The 16780-nt window shown below is 44.5% G+C and overlaps 1 protein-coding gene across 14 annotated transcripts in view; it reads left to right on the top strand.

The window, feature by feature from the left end:
* The window catches only part of UNC80 (unc-80 homolog, NALCN channel complex subunit), a 135058-nt gene that overhangs the window by 114547 nt on the left and 3731 nt on the right, over window positions 1-16780 (top strand). For 12 of the 14 annotated variants that reach the window (XM_033008950.2, XM_042783864.1, XM_042783862.1 and 9 more), the window contains 8 exons: window positions 927-1111; window positions 2005-2170; window positions 3076-3255; window positions 5262-5400; window positions 7469-7525; window positions 13614-13695; window positions 14192-14303; window positions 15522-15724. In XM_033008950.2, the coding sequence (XP_032864841.2) occupies window positions 927-1111; window positions 2005-2170; window positions 3076-3255; window positions 5262-5400; window positions 7469-7525; window positions 13614-13695; window positions 14192-14303; window positions 15522-15724 (1124 nt within the window). The remainder of the gene's footprint in view (window positions 1-926; window positions 1112-2004; window positions 2171-3075; window positions 3256-5261; window positions 5401-7468; window positions 7526-13613; window positions 13696-14191; window positions 14304-15521; window positions 15725-16780) is intronic. The other 2 variants (XM_042783868.1, XM_033008965.2) reach the window with 1 other exon arrangement.

The following is a 16780-nucleotide window of genomic DNA, read 5'->3' on the forward strand; positions in this document are numbered from 1 at the left end:
CTTAATCCACATTTGAGGACTGGGGTAACACTGATGAAAAAATGGCAGTTCACCACTGATTTAGCCACACCTTTCCCCACCCCCCCCCAACAAACCTGGATACAGATGTGTGATGTCTGAGACATCTTGCCCATCCCATCAAGAAAGTTGAAGTAGTCAGCCTTCCCCCCACAATTCCCAAGCCTCCTTGTTTGTTCCAGACCAGGGGAGCATGGAAAGGGGGAGATTTTTTGTCTCTCCTGTGAGCTAACTGTTGGTCACTGCCCACTTTAATATAAAGCATCGTTTTCGACCTCATCGCTGTTCATCCACTTATGTAATGCAGTGCTCTTGTGAATTACAGCCCTTGGCTTACTGGACCATATTTTTGTTTAGATTACAGTTTGGCCATGACTCATGCAGCTGCACTGCTAGAAAGGTTCTTTTCATTATCCCATAAATAACCTGGAGGTTATTGTGCTCACAGGGTGACTCTTTGTGTGGTTATGCTTGATCAAGATTTTTGAGGTTGTCTGATCAGCCAGGGCTGTATTCCCCCCTGAGCTGATTTCAAAATATCTGAATTCCAGGAAGACAAAAGAACTCTGCAGGGAGGGAGAGGGGAAGCTAGAGCAAGAAAATACAGAGGCACTTAGGTGTGAAGTAGGAAAATTTCTCTGGAAATAGGACTCTCAGTCCTGATCCTGAGGCCTTTATTATACGAAGGTTGCCCTCTTTCCCTGCCGTGCTTGGAGACTGATAGATAGGATAGTTGTGACTCTGAGGTGTGTGGGTGTGCATGTGCACGTGCATGAGTGCATGGCTGTGTAGGTTTGTGCCCACTGTGGCCCTCCACCCCCCTCCCCCCCCCCATTCCTCCCTCGATGCTTGTAAGGGACACTGCTAACATCTCTGACTGCCATTTGCTGGTGTGTGTTCCCCTGTAGCCCTGAAGGTGATCCTTGTTTGCTTTGAACGCCAACTGGACAGCCAGTGGTACTGGCTGAGCCTGCAAGTCAAAGAGATGGCACTGCGGAAGGTGGGAGGGCTGGCCCTGTGGGATTTCCTCGACTTTATCGTACGAACACGGATCCCTATCTTTGTGCTCCTTCGGCCCTTCATCCAGTGCAAGGTAACAGTTGCTTTGGCTCCCGATAGATCACTCCATGAAGGCAAGATATCCTTTACTCCCCTGCTGAGAACAGAGGAACAGCACTTCTGGAAGAACTGTGTTTATGTAGGGAGTGATTTTTCAGAAGTTAGTAGGCCTGAGAACCCTTTGAAATTATATCACAGGGCTATTTCCTAGACAACACTAAAGAGTATGCCAGTCATACAGGAGCTGTGATCCGTGGAGTGCAGCTAGCCTTAATTCCCCTGGATGGGAGAGTACTATCAGGCTCAACCAAGAGGGTTTGCATGTGGACTTAATTTTGCAACAAAGACACTCAAAGCACTTGGAAGTAGTATCAACACTCTGAACCTAGGGGTTGGCATACTTGGCAGAAATCTTGCGGAAATCTCCCTTCTGCACAGAGCTGGGCAGTACAGCTAACGGCCAGGAAAACCACCCACTCCACTTTTCATCTCTTGGGTGAAGGTTCAGACAGGATTTCTGTGGATGGACAGACAGCTTCTAGGCTGAGGCGGCCAGGAGTTAATCACAGCTCTTCCCTGCTTACCAGGTAGACTAGCACATGGTACTCCACTTTATGTAGCCTACCATGTCTCACTACTTGGACAGACTAAATAATCTTGGAAGAAGGAGCTGTCTCGTATCTGCGGGCAGAGCTTAGCTTAAGGAAGCCCTTATCCCCATGTACCAACGTCAGTGAGATTTTGATAGCCGTTCAGTCAAATAGAAGGTTGTCCCTGAAAGTCAGGTGGAAACCTCATAGCTGGAGTCAAAACCTCATGCCTACAAAGAAGACAGACTGCTGGCTGCAGGCTCATGCTGGTCTGGAGACTAGGCCCAGTTCCCTGGGCATCATTTCCCTGCAGTGCTAATGTGTCCCAATTTTGCAGCTGCTGGCCCAGCCAGCTGAGAACCACGAGGAGCTGACTGCCCGACAGCACATCGCTGACCAGCTGGAGAGACGGTTCATACCGCGCCCGCTCTGCAAGAGTTCCCTCATTGCCGAATTCAATAACGAGCTGAAGATCCTGAAGGAGGCAGTGCACAGCGGGTCTGGTAAGGAGGCGAGGGGAGAGCTAAGGGTCATCGTCCCAATCTGGCCAGCTGGCTTGCCTGTAAATTAACTTGTGAGGCAGACCTGTCCGCTGCCAAGCGGGGGGACGGGGTAACCCACTCACACCCCAACAGCTTGCCCCTGGATCAGGCCCTGTGCCCAGCCCAGCTTTGCCACTTGGACAGTCAGCAGAAGTCCAGGTCAGCTGTGAAAAGCACCTTGTCGTGCCCATTTTCTCCACTAAGTTGGAGTCCTGTTTCCCAGCAGCTGCCTCTTGCTGTCGCAGCTGGCTTGTGCAGCCCCAACCCACAACACAGCAAGCCGCTACCTACATCTCTAAACACAAAGCTGCTCGTGCAGAAGCATCTGTCTGTTTGGCAGCAGCAGATCTGTCTCCTCCTTCCTCCTCTTGGCCTCTTCTTGATTTTTCTCTACCGTGAGGTCCAGATCAGTGTCCCTGAGCTGACGGTGCACTGAATTCTGTCTTGCATGAGGGGATACTTTTCTCCTGGAGGAGTCACCTTTGTTGCCACAAGATGGCAGCCACTGCTTACACAGGCAAGAGATTTTATGTGCTTTGTTCTCTTTTCTTAAGAGAACAAATTCAAAAGAAAATGCCTCAGCCTTTTTTCCTTGGTAATAATTTGCCTTGTTCCTAAATGTTGAAGCTGATCTGGAAAATATGGCACTAAGGTTAAGGGAGAAAACCAGACTGCGTAAGAAAAATAGACGTGAGATTTTGGAGAGATGAGGTGAGCCAGGGCAGCTGTGTGTTTTATCACTGCTGCCAGCCCCTGCCCCACTAGTTTGGGCAGAGTCAGGTGCCCGACGTGACAGGAATGCTTGGCTGGTTATTGATTTCCAGTGCCATCACTGACTTGGGTTTGGTTTTCCCACTCTCACGCAGCTTACCAGGGAAAGACATCTGTCAGCACCGTGGGGACCTCCACCTCCGCTTACCGCCTGAGCCTGGCCACCATGTCCCGCTCCAACACTGGCACTGGCACGGTCTGGGAGCAGGACAGCGAGCCTTCCCAGCAGGCCTCGCAGGACACGCTGAGCCGCACGGACGAGGAGGATGAAGAAAGTACGTGGCTACTGATTCGAGCTAAGCCCCCAACATTGAAGATGTTTTCTTGGTGCCCCAGAGGACGGCTGGGAGGGGAAGACAGTTGTCCTGTCCCAGTGTGAACAAAAGGCCTACGGGGCACAAGGCTAAGAAACTGGTGTGGTTGCTACGCAGTTCGTGGTGGTAAAGCTTGGGTCGTTCCATACCTCCTCATTCCCTCCTGAGCTCTGGGTAGGGAAAAGGGAAACGCACAGGCAGATTTTTTAGTGTGAGACCTGGGCTGACACGCAATCCTCAAAAGTGCTGACAAGGCATTTGGCAATCATTCCTCTCTTTGACCTTCATCATGACAGTAGGCAGGGGCTGTGGCTGGCTCTGTGCTAGGATCCTGTTCCTGCAGGATTTTAGTACTTCCTGCTCATCGCTTCTGTCCAGATGCTCTGACGTGGAATATGTTGTCCTTGTGCTGCATGGGATCCAGCTGTGGCTCTCTGCAGGGTGAAATGTCTGTGTGCTTGTGTCACTCAATTAACAACGAGGAAATTAAGCCTTAAACCTACTGACAACAAAAGCTTGATCTGCCTTTTGGGCAGCTGGCAGGTTCTGGGGTTGCCAGGCTTTCTGGCGCGAGTTTAGAAGGAATGGGATGGTGAATCTTTTGGGGACTAATTTGCAATGACCTGAATGTTGCTTTGTCATTTCAGCTGAGTTTCATGTTATTCTTGGAATTTTGTCTTCTCTCTGCTTCTGAGCTGTCCATCTGCTTCTGAGTTGTTCATCACTGAAAGCCAGGGTAGAAAACTCTGCTCATATGTCATCAGGCTTGGGCTTCCCCCTTCTTTAGCAGGGATACTGTCTTCTGGTGCTGCAACGGTTGGTTGCCTCAATGCCTGAAACTCAGGCACTCCACTTTTGTGTTTGAGGACTGCTGACTATTCCCCAAAGACATTAAACAAAAGGAGTGAAAATGGGTGGCTCAAAAGAAAGGCCTGTGCGGTTACAGCAGAATTGTCTTTTGGGAAAGAACAGTTAGCCTGAAACTTTCCAGGCTCAGCCCAACTTTGTTTTGGCTGGGTTCATCACTAAACATTGTACAATCCACTCAATACTGTACTGCTGATACATTGCTCAGATACTCACTGTGGCAAACTCTGGTTTCAGCCTCAGATTAATTATGAGACAGTGTGTGGAACGATGAGTGCTATCTTCCTATTTGCTTGTGGCAGTATTACCTCAGCCCTGCCTTGGCTTAATGCTGCCATGAAATACATCAGTATGTCACATTTGGAAGAGGTTGAGAAGAAAATGGAAAATTACACAAAACTTCCCCTTTGTTTTATTTGTTTGTTTATTTGTAATTAGAAGCTGTTGTGGGAAAACCCACAACAGAGTCATTTCTTTCCAGGTACTTTATATAATTTGAAACAGCACTGAAAATTTCAAGCAGTCCTAATCACACTCCAACTGTCTGCATAATTCAGTTGCAGTATGATGTATTTGAGTCAATTTATCCAATTTTTTTGGTGACATTTAAAAATGCATGTCCCAAAGGGTGTTAAAGGGTGTCAGTTCTGCATTTTGCTGTTATGTATTTTATCTTTTGTAACAGTGCTTTGCTACATCATAGCAGCAGTTTATTTCACACCACCAAAATGTCCAGATACAGCTTTTATGCCAGAAATTTTTTGTATATTAACAAACAATTCATTGATCACAGGAAGTAAGCCCTAGTGGGAGCTCAATTCCCCAAACACATTTTCCTGAGAGCCATATAAACTGAAAGCATACATAAATCCCTGCCCCAGGTGTGCTAGGTTCCTCATCCTGCATGTTGTTGTGCATATGTCTTTCTGAACTGTGACTGTAAAATCTTACGGCAGTATTGAACTTTGCAGGCTTGGGGTCTTGGTGAGTAAATGCTGGGTACACCTTTGGCGTCCTGTTATCTCTTGACAACTGCACATACGTGGGTGGGGTTTGGGTTGGTTGTTTCCTCTCCTTTCCTGTTTTTTCTTTCTTTCTAGATGACTCCTTGAGCATGCCCAGTGTGGTAAGTGAACAGGAAGCATACCTTATGGGTGCCATTGGGAGGAGGCGGTTCTCCAGCCATCTCTCCAGCGTGTCTGCACCTCAGGCTGAGGTGGGCATGTTACCCAGCCAAAGGTAACAACATGGGCTTTTCACCTTTCCCATTATATTTACAAGAGCAGAAATGGCGCAGGTATATTATGTGTACATCAGAGATACGGGATAGTAGGATCAGTGCCAGCATAGTGATGGTAAATTTATTCATCCTGAAATAGTGTTGGACCAAGGGTGCAGGGTTGGAAATAATGATTTTCCAAGATGATCTGTGTTGCATAAGGTCCATAAGAACAAGGTGTCATCCACAGAAACCTTCCTCTTAAACAGTTTCAGAAACTCTCGGCATTATTATTTTCCTCTGCTACTACCGTGGATAGCGGAAAGAAAACCTGTGATTTTTGGGGTTATGAATTGAACCAGAGGACCGTACGCAATCTGTAGGGAGTGGGGAGGAGAATCCTGAGAAGCTGGGAAGCAGGGCAGAGGCATCCTGTTTGATTTATTTTGTTTTCTTCCATGTAGTCTTTGTCCTTCTTAGAACAGTAACTAGCTCATCACAGAAACTGAATATCAGGTTCACAGATGGCATTTAATACTGTTTAAAACCAGAAATACACTTGTTGATAGAAATAACTTTGAATGTCTCATTCCTGGTTAACATGGAGTGGTGAGAAAGAGATTGGAATTTGGGAAACGTACATCTCTAGAAGATGTAGAGAGAAATGTACATTTCTAGAAGATGTAGAGAGAAGTTTTGCATTTAAATGTGATTTTTTTTTTTCTAAATAAGCAATGTTTATCGTTTTACTTGTCTGCAATATAGCTATCCAAGGATATCTGACAATGGACAGATTCATTTACGTTATTCCCTTTGAACCTTTTAAGAATAAATTCTAGATTATCTCATGACCAGCCTTGGAAAAACAAACAACATTGTTGCCTCCCCAGTCTTGCTTGAAATTAAAGAAATAACCTTGATACATGAAGGAAAAGTAACAGCTGTAGTACATACCAGCAGAGATAGGAGAAGTGATTTACAGGAGAGAAGTTACACAGATTTTATCTGGGAGTTTTCACAAAAGGGCTTACAGGAACTCATTTGACTTTTGAACTCAATTGATTCAGTCCCTTTGTCTCTTGAAAAATTAATATGCAAGACTGCATTTTCCTCAATCCTTCAGTTCCATCTTCAATGCATAAACTTCATAAGAGTCACAGTTTGACTGATAGCAATGTTTGCTTTGTGCAATCCCAAGTCATGGTGAAGCTGAGAAAAAAAGACTTTAATTACAACAGAGATTTGCTCTCTACTTTTTAAGTACATGGTATGCCAGGAGAATCGCTTTTCATCTGTGTAGGGAAGCTCAGCAAGCTTAATCATAGTTCACAACGTTATGCCCTTTTCAGTTATGGATGAGCTCCGGGCTTTCAGACTGCCTCACAAATGTAAACTAATTAATGTTAAGTAATATTATTATTGCTTTCCTGCTGGTAACCCAGCAGACTGCTTGCTTTCGTTCATGTTTTTCCTATGGGCTGAGAAGGCTGCTCCTGCCCAACCAGCTGAAGTGTAGAAAAGCAATGTGATTGTGTACTTGTTTGCCAGGATCCATGCCAGCTGTTTACTTACAGTTTCACTGCACTATGAGACCTTGTTTTCCAGATGTTTGTCCTTAAAATCATACCAGAAGGAGAGTGGTCTGTAGCTCATGCGAGACAGCTTAGCCCTCCCTCAGAAAGAAATGGCTCATGGGGAAGGGGGGGAAAAAAAGCTTTCTATGAAGCTGGAAGTAAATAGAACCAAAATAAATGAAAATGCTGCAGGAAAACGGCTTTGAAAACAGTTCCCTACCCTTGTTTCCTGTGGAAACACATCCTACCGAACTTCTCAGCTCCCCAGTTCTCAGCAGAGTTGTAGAAGTCTCCATGTAGTGTAAACTCCCTCTAAAGACTGCTCCTGTTATCAGATGTTCTTTCAGCTCCTCTGAGTCATATATGTGCTGTTGAGCGTGCGAGACCAATTAATGTTACCGTCCTTTTTTTACTTTTTTATTCCGTTGATATTTTTTCCCTTGAAAACAGAGACAATCGCATGCTTTTTTCATTTTCTTTCCCTAAATTCTTAATCTCCCTGCCCCTCCTGCAGTGAACCTAATGTCCTCGATGACTCCCCGAGCCTGGCCACTGAGGGCAGCCTCTCTAGGTACAGTGTTAACACTACCTGTCTGTCAGTGTGTGTGCTGGGAAACGAGCCGTTTCCAATCTCCTCTGTCTCTTCCCCTCACCTTTTGTCGCTCTCTCCATCTCTGTCTCTTGTGGCTCATTGATATTCAGGCCTGCAAGTCAAAGGTGTAGCAACCCACCTTCAGTTTTCAGCTTTGATTGCCAATGACTTTGAAGAGGCTAAGGGGAAGGGGAAAGAAAAAGCTGTAGCAAGTGAAATAGCGGTCCGGCTGGCTAGCCTCAGGGTTTTCCCCTTGTTTAGCAATTGCTTGAAAGGCATGAGAAAGATTATCCACAAGGCATTAGCTGTAGCCTGTTACAAGCATTAGTCTGGAGGCTTATATAAAACAGAAACATCTGTTTTTCCATTCATCTCACAATGCTGTCGCCACAGAAGACTTAATAACAATATCAAGCTGTGTTCTTTAACATTCACTAAGAAAACTAATTATGATCAGTCCCGTGGAATATAGTTCTCTGTGGATGCTTTACAATAGTTCTCATTATTTTCACAAAGTGTTTCCAATACTCAAATGACACCTTAGAAAGCCTGCCGGTGGACACCATTAATACATATTTAAAGTTGCCCTGTCGGTACTGGGACGCAGGTCTAGCCATTCCCCATTACCCGTGGAGAGGGGAGTTTGTGTGCGAACACTGTTAGGGCCGTGCCTGTCAAATGGGTCAGGAGTGAGCTCAGAAGGGAGGGCTGCACCTTTAACAGCCAGCTCAGTCGTCTTAATCATCCTTACTACCCTGCTGCCGTGCTCGCACCTCTCATCCCACCCTTGTGAGGTTGGAAAGCTGTCATTAGTCCCAAGAGCATCTCAGTTTCCTTCCAGAAGAACACGGCCCCTTACATGGGCAACACGGAGGGCAACACACTGTTTCATTACTTTACAACACCAGCTGAAGGTGTGGATATGTTGAGAGGCGTTTGTGTGAATGGCATCTATTTTGTTAGCTTGTTAGATGTCAGTAGTGGCTTTTTGGGATGGGGACAGGCTGCTTTGTTCATTCTTCTCGGCTGACAAATGGAGAGTTTATCACTGGTGATGTCACTGAGATTCATGGTGTCCTTTGTGTGTGTGGATCCTGCTTTGGCAGATCGGTCTCTAATTGGTGCTACTGTAGGAGCAGCATTAGGAAAAGACATCGGCTTGTTGGCAGAGACAGGAATATTGCTATCTCGTGTTGTGATAAAGCAAAATGGGTTGTGTGGTCATCTGAGCATGTTTTGGGGCCTAAAGAGAACAGAAGTCATTCAACTGAAGAAGTTAAGTGCCATCCCTTAAGTAGAGCTAAAAACTCACTACAGTTGAGGAGGATGATGAAGGAGAAGGTCCGTATCTGAGTTAAAGCCATAGTGACCTGATACCAGGTTACATCAGTGTTGAATTGGAAATGTTTTCATCTTGCTAAGTGGGGGGGACTCACTCCTCACAGTGGCGGTGAGGCTGAGGAATATGAGACGGCTAAGTCAACAGATGAGTTCAAATGCAATCATTTCTTCTGAACCCTGAAATGTAATCAGCTGTACAGTGGGTTCCTACTAATTTCTGTCACACCAATTTTTGTGAGGAACCAGGACACTATCCTCCAGTCTGCTTTGTGGTACGGAGATTTCCTTAGGCAAAAAGGTTAGCAGATATACTTGGGAGTCAGTTCTTTGAGGTTTATTATTCTTTTCAAGGAGCAGGCACTAACATCTGAAGGAAGGACGTTGGGACTGCAAAGCCTTAGAAGGAGTGAAGACAGGGAAATACTGCTAATTTTTATAAAAAGGCTAGGTTGGAGTTGTAAGGAAGAAAGGATGTTTCAACTGCATTGTTACATGTGCAAATTGGATTCCTCCTCTAACAGACAGAAGTAATAAAGCAGACATAGTCACTTATCGTGCTGTGGGGATCATAGGACAGAATTAATGTGGTTTTATATTCAGTTTTATATTAGTTTTGAATAAAGGAGACTTGAATTTTTCTTACACAACTTTGATTTCAGCTGGAGCACAGTGATAGCAACTGTTTAGGATTGCCTTCTGAATTCAAAAGCTGATGTTTAGTCTTAACTGACATAAAGAAATAAATCATATGAAGACTAGACCCTTACAGAAGGTAGGAGTTTAAAACAAATTCAATAAGTAGTGACAAACACAATAAAGAATAAAGTCTGTTTCCCTTTGTTCTATAGCAGTTAGACCCAGCCATGTAGAAAAGCAGGGAAGACAGGAAGGGGGACAGCATTTAAGTGCTCAGAAGTAAACAGATAGCATGGGGTACAGGGCTGAGGAGCATATGTGTCCAGCATTGTGATTTGTTGTGGTTAGAATCTGAGAGGAGAGGATATTTTCCCAAATCAGAAGGGAACAAGAATGAGAAGTCACTGTAATGGAAATCTGTTGCACAAACACATTTTCGTTTAATGTTTGTCATTATGCCTATCTTAGATTAATGGTGCCTAATAGGGAAAATGAGAATGAATTCACATTGCCAGGGCAAGCGTAGCAGATCTAACACTAACTGGGCTAGGATGTGTCTGGGAATACAAGAGCTGGAGTTCATCTACACTTTAACCCATTCTCCACTGGCCTTTGTCCACTAACCCTCTCACGCAGATGGGACACAAAGTGTGTATGTTCTACCATAATGGCATGGCAAGCATCTGCATCTTTTTAATACATTCAAACTCCTTGCTTCCTTTGTCTCTATTTTGGTTTCTTCTTTGTTCTTTCTTTCTTTTTTTTTTTTTTTTTTTTTTGGCTGCATGGTTTCTTGCAATTCACAGACATCACTTATTGTAATTGGCAACCTGACAAAGTTTCTTTTAGCCCCCACTGTGTGACTGCACTGGCTGTCATTTATTGTAGTGCTGGCAACATGCTTCCATGAAGTTGGGTTGGTTTGATCTTCTGCTTACCTGTCTCTGCCCTAACTATGCAATGGGAGTAACATTATTGTGAAGATAAAACCCCTTACAGAGATACTCAGAGAGTGACAGAGCATCTTTGTGTTGGGCAGGAAAAACTTTTGTTTTGTTGTTCCCAAATAAATCTGGCTTACGTACTGCAGAAAACCCCTTCTTATCGATCATATTGCCACAGGAGCAAAACACACTGTCAGCTGAGATGGCATTTGATACAGTGTTCCTTGACTGGGTCCCATGGGCTGACAGAAAAACAGTATACTCCTGGTCGGGTCTGATAAACTAGGAGAGACAGAAAAGGAGGGGAGGGGGCTACACAGAGCCAACACTCTGCCTGCCACACTAATTTTCACACAAACAAGATCAGTAGTGCTGCTCTTTGATGTGAAAAGAAACGCTCACAAACCCTCATGAAGTGAAAGTTTATGTCTGAAAATTCAGTCACTCATCTGAAATTTGTGGTCTTTATAACTCTTTCTCTCTTTCCTTCCCTTCTTCAAAATCTGGAGATAGAAGGCAGGACTGTGCTATGTGCAGGCAGCTCTGCAAAACTCAGCTGCTCTCAAGGCCACCGTTTGCCTGCAATTGATATCTCCAATTTCAGCTCATAAAATCATCCGAAATTATACCAATTTGTGTAATGATTCAGTACTGGAAATAAACACTCAGCAGCTCACTAAACTCATTTCACTTATTATATAAGCCAGACTGAAAATCCCAGACTCCATCAGGAAGACACAAAGTCCAGCTTCTCTTTTACTCACCTACTGTTTGTCCTCAGTGCACAGATTACTCCATGGGAATCAGTTTTTCCCTCGTGCATAGCCTCTGTGCCCTCATGCGGTCCATGTACTCCCTTTATCTAATGACTTTTTCAAAGTGTTTTCGTGATGCGTGTTTTGTACTGAATATAACTGTAGTCTTTCTGCTACAGACATTTAAGTCTCCTCATAGAACTAAGAGTTACTGTTCCTTCATCAGAAATTGTAACAGTATTCTCAAAGGCTAGTCCAATAGAAAAGTATTTTTCAAGACCTTCTCCAGCTATTTCCTACTTAATTCACGTACTGGTAACTACTCTAAAAACTTCTTAAAATTTAGAGGGATAGTTTTTAAGTAATCTTAGAAACCGAAGATTAAGAAAATCCTGCAAACTGTAATTTCAGGTAGTCTGGATCTCAAATCTAAAGACTAATTTAAGCACAGTCTCTTTGCTTTAATAAGGAACAGTGTGTTGCTTCTGGACCTACGGGTTGCATGTGCTGCAGTCATTGTCTGGGTCAAGATCACAGTCCTAGTAACAGGAAGTTACTTGGAGGACCCTGCTTATTCATAGGCGGGTGTTTGCATGTTGTTTAGGATGCTTTATATGTAAATCATGTCAATACCCTACGTAAAAGCTGGAAAATATGTTCCAGAGACTGGTGATCTCATTTAGAAGAGCTGTCTGAGGGAGAAAAGGACTCAAATATATCTTGTTTGTTCAGGCTTTGAGCTTGCAGCAACTTTTCCTTTTTTTCCAAACCACTACCGCTGTGGTGAGGTTGCCAAAGGCATGCCTAGGATTATTAGGCTGTGGTCAAACAATCAGAAGAGAAGGAGCTTCAGGGTCTTAAGATGTTTCTCTCCTTGAAGTTGCCCATTCATTGTCTCCCCAGCAGAGCTAGTAGAAACCCATATGGTTTAATGTGAAGTCTGGCTTTAATTTAAACTGATAAGGGAGGAAGGAATAGGACTTTCGGGTCAGGTAACCAGACTTTGACCTGAAGCAGACCAGGAACCTCTCATGTTCTGTTCCACCAAACCTCCTACGGGCAATAACTTCTGCCAAAGAGAAGAACGAGCTGTTCAGGAGGCAGAACTTTTTAAGCCTCTCCACAGACATCCTCCGTGTCTTCTCTGACCATGTCTTTAGGTTTGTCTTCTTCTCCGGTCCTGTAAGGTCAGGCAATAAACCTTCACTCTCTTGGTGGTACTGAACTCCTCCGGGGAGATCCAAGGAAAACTTCTAGAGAAAAGAATGTTGTTTTCCTTTAGATTAATGCTGGCCAAAGGCAAAATGGATTGTAATACCGCATCTTCAACAATGCGTACCAGATAGAGCTGGAAGTTGCTTAAATAGGACCTGTGGCTCAGCGGATTCCAGTCTGTCCCAAATAAGCAGCTGCCTGATTTAAAAGAAGTCCATCTTAAATGTTAGTTGCTATTGTAACCATATGTCTCTCAGACATAGTTCATTCAGCCAAAATGTTGTTTTGTGACTGCTGTCTGCTAAATGGCCAATTTTTAACTGTTTGGAGGAATACAGTGCTTTGATAAAAATGAGGGGCGGGTGATATTTTTATATTAAGTAGATTAAATGGTCAGTTGAACGTTAGAATGAGATGGTATGTGGCCGAGTATATTTTATTGCTAAAGATTCTTTTACTGCAGATTTTCAGATGTTTTGTGCCAAGATATTAAAAACTACAAAGTTGTGTTCATATATATATATATATAAAATTTATGTTTACTTGTCCTTTTTGTTTGTTAGCCACAAAAAGAATTAAGGCTGCAAGTGTTGAGTGTGGGGCCTTGTTCACATAACTCATGCATCCATTATGTGAATGGATCCTTTGTCACTTTGTGTTTGTTTTTTGTTTGTTGACTTAAATTGAAATTGAAACCAGATGACAAAATTGTGATGAGGCTGTGGAGTCTATTTGGGAGGATAAAAAATTGCTTTTACAATATTGTCCTTGAAAAAGGAAAGGCAAAGAAGAAGACTTTTGAGCTAGGAAGCTGATATTCCTGCCTTTATTGATGTGGCAAAGGATGCAGAGAAGTGAGTGTTGCTCAGTGGGATGCATCAATCAATGACTGAAAACTGAAATCTGCAGTTATTTATATTTGGATGCTACCTATGCGTGGCCAAGTCCTGAATGCCATGACTCCACCTCCCACCCTTTCCTAAGCCCCAGAAGCCACAACCCAACAGACACGTCCCCCCCATCCTTCAAAGACAGTACTGCTCTTTGAAGTGACTGTGCCATTAGTGGTTGGTTGGTTTATTTATTTATTTATTTATTTTAGTCACAATTGCCAGGACACCTTCTAGTTATACAGGGTGCTTCTGTGCTTGGCCTAATGCTGTCAACATCTAACAGGGTGGCAAGCGTGCAGAGCGAGCCAGGCCAGCAGAACCTCCTTCTGCAGCAGCCCCTGGGGCGGAAGAGAGGCCTACGGCAGGTGAGTGAACAAACCCTCTCTCCTTCTGTTTGAATTGGTTTGTTTTTTCTCATCTGTGTCTGTTTTGAAATGATTTGTGGATGTGACATTTCCCTTTTACTGAATTTGTGATAGACTAGTGCAGTCTGTTGAGTTAGCAGGAACTGTAGCACAAGTCGTAGCTGAGAGGCCTGACAAATCCCTAAAAGAGGAGGTGCACTTCGTTTTGAATTCCCCAGTCTTTTCCTTTGCAGGCTTTTTTTTTTTTTTTTTTTTAATTTAATGATGGTCAGACCATCTGCGCTGCATTACGTTCAGTATTGAAACCGAAAAGGCACAAAACCCAGGAGTTCATATGAAGGAGATGTCTGAGCCATGGAAACCTTAAAACATTTATCTGCTAATAGAGTGACTGGACATCTAGAGGAATAGGCAATGATGATCCGTCCTCCTTACAGAGCAGAAGTTGTGTAATATGTGAACGTACATCAGCCTAACTCTTTCTTCCAACGTTTAGCTTCGACGACCACTGCTGTCACGTCAGAAGACTCAAACCGAACCTCGCAGCCGTCATGGAGCTCGACTTTCAACCACGCGGCGGAGCATCCAGCCAAAACCAAAACCTAGCGGTAGGGCAGTGCTGCATTTCCAGAACCAGCACTTCACATTTGAAAGCAGAAAACGCTATGTTGTTGGTTTAGCTTAAAGGAACAGTTAGTATGATGTTAATAGCTTAAAGTGAAGTCCCAGCAGGTTTATCCTTTCTCCTAGTAGGTGGATATCCTATCGGAAGATCACCACCTCCAAACACTTTGGTGGTTTCTCCAAAGGCTTTCAAAGTGAAACTGGACATGGACAATGAATTATCATGTCTCCTTGAGCTGTGGAGAACTTAAGGGACAGGTGTCCTCTATTCAGGATGCCTCGTCCAAAACCTCCACACGTGCAAAATTTTGAAGCAAATTACTGCTACTGAGAGTAGTAGAAAGAAGGAGATTTCCCACCGTTTGTAAGCTTAGCAGTGCAGAGCTTTAAGGGTTGCGTATGGAAATGAATGTAGGACTGTTCTAGTCCACGCCGTATGTTTCCAGGAGTCAGCACTGCCAAGCAGAGCTGGTGGCTGTATTCCGTACCATCTGAAGTGAGCCCTTAACTTTGGAGGAAACACCTGGAAGAGCAAAGGTTGCTTGCGAACTTTCTGGGTTTCTAACCACTCAGCCAGAACTGTGCGTGCTGGGGCAACAGCGCTGCTGGACATGTTTGAAACATAAAAGTTGACCCAAAGTAATTAAGAGCAGGAGCAGGGATATCAGTTTTACTGTTAAGTTTTAGTCTAGCTGTCTTCACTCTGTGCTGTTCTGTTATTCCTGGATAGTGGTCTCAGTCTGCAGGAATGGGGAGCAAGCAGCAGCGCTCTTTCTTTTCTCCGATTTCCTTCGAAGCCCTGGGAAATTCCTTTATGTATTTGCATCTCAGTTTTCCTTTTTTAGCTGAGGGCAGAAATGCCTAACTCTCATGGGAATGCAATTCAGTATATTCTTCTGGGATGGAAAGATGTTGGGGGGGGGGGGGGGGGGGGGGGCGTTTATCTCACCAAGCCATGGCAAAGATGGGTAGGGTGACTAGTCTTCAGGAGATCCCTGACTCGTGCTGTGGCTTTCGAGGAAGCCCAGGGCAAAAGGCTTTTAGATTAGATTCCAATCAGACGGCTTATAAAGATGGAATGAATCACGAATCCTGTCTCAGTGTGAAAACTCCAGAGATTCTCTCTCTTCTTTTCTTGTTGCGTTTTCCTTCCCACATTGTAGCATTTTAATACTCAATTTTCTGGGCTTTGTACCCTTCAGCGGAGCAGAAGCGGTCGGTGACTTTCACTGAAGCCCAGCCCGAGGCAGCCGCCTCCCCCGGGGACCCGCCAGCAGCCCAGCAGCAGGGCTGCAGCCGCAGCAGCCCCCCGGCCGCCGGCAAGCAGGAACCGCCAAGTAAACCCGTGCTGACTTCCTCACCTGCCATCGTCGTAGCTGATCTCCACAGCCAGGCTGCTGGCCAGGTAGTGTGATTGACAGTTTTACCACGGTTGTCTGTCTGCTGCTTCAGCAAAGTTGCAGGGCAAATTTATAGGGAAGTGGCCTGGTGCCTTATAGCACTATGAGGAAAGCTGGCGGGTGAGTGAAGACAGCAAACTCTTATATGTCTGTTTTTTAGGCTTTTTGCTGTGCAATCTCCTACTTCTGTAAACCATTCACTTCTAGATCCGTGCAGTGATTCTTAATTTGCAAATATGTTTCCTGCATCTTCCCTTTCCATCTTCCCATCACATACAGGGGTCCTCCTGGACCCGCTTACCAGTGCAAGTTTTCTTCAGCAGGTTTTTACATCTTGCTCTCTGAGAAATGTGTCCTTAAGGAAGGACTCCTTCAAAACCACAGGACTGTTTTAACAAAAGCATCACATTTCAAAAGAAATTTCCTGTCCAACATTTTTCTCTGTTGGACACCACTGGGGACAGTGCAGGGACAATCACAGTCATCCCTTCAACACATCAGTGACACTGAGATCACTTTCATACGCCCAGATATCGGGTGTCTTCTGGGGGTGATGTCCTTTGCCTTGAACAAATGTAAGACACCCGTGTCTCATCCCACTTGGTGAGTTATGAGGGGGCAGTCGGGTACCGGGGCACAATCCGGTTTCTGCTCAGCAGAACTGCAGGGCGGGGTCGAGTCACAAAAATGACTCAGAGGAACAATTCAGCTGTTACCTTTAACTGACAGTTTTAGTGAGTGAATGGAGACAATTTGGCAATGATCAACTGATAACTTTTGGGGAATGAATAAAGGCGATTTGGCAAAGGGACTGTTTTCCTACCAACCTGTCACAATTCATCCAAAACTTATATATCTGAGTATACGTAAGAAGAAGGGGAGAGAGAGAGAGGGAGAGAGAGAGAGAGAGAGAGAGAGAGAAAGAGGAAAGAGAAAAGAGGGGAATAGTAAGATGGGATTCATCACCCTTTGGATCTTGTGTTGTTGTAGGGTAGCAAGCTTGATCCCTAGGTGGTAGGTTGACAAAAGCACAGGTGGGCGTGCAGTCTTTATATAGTCTT

Source organism: Tyto alba, unplaced genomic scaffold (genome assembly GCF_018691265.1).
Source record: "Tyto alba isolate M040663 unplaced genomic scaffold, T.alba_DEE_v4.0 Super-Scaffold_7, whole genome shotgun sequence".
Taxonomy (NCBI): domain Eukaryota; kingdom Metazoa; phylum Chordata; class Aves; order Strigiformes; family Tytonidae; genus Tyto; species Tyto alba.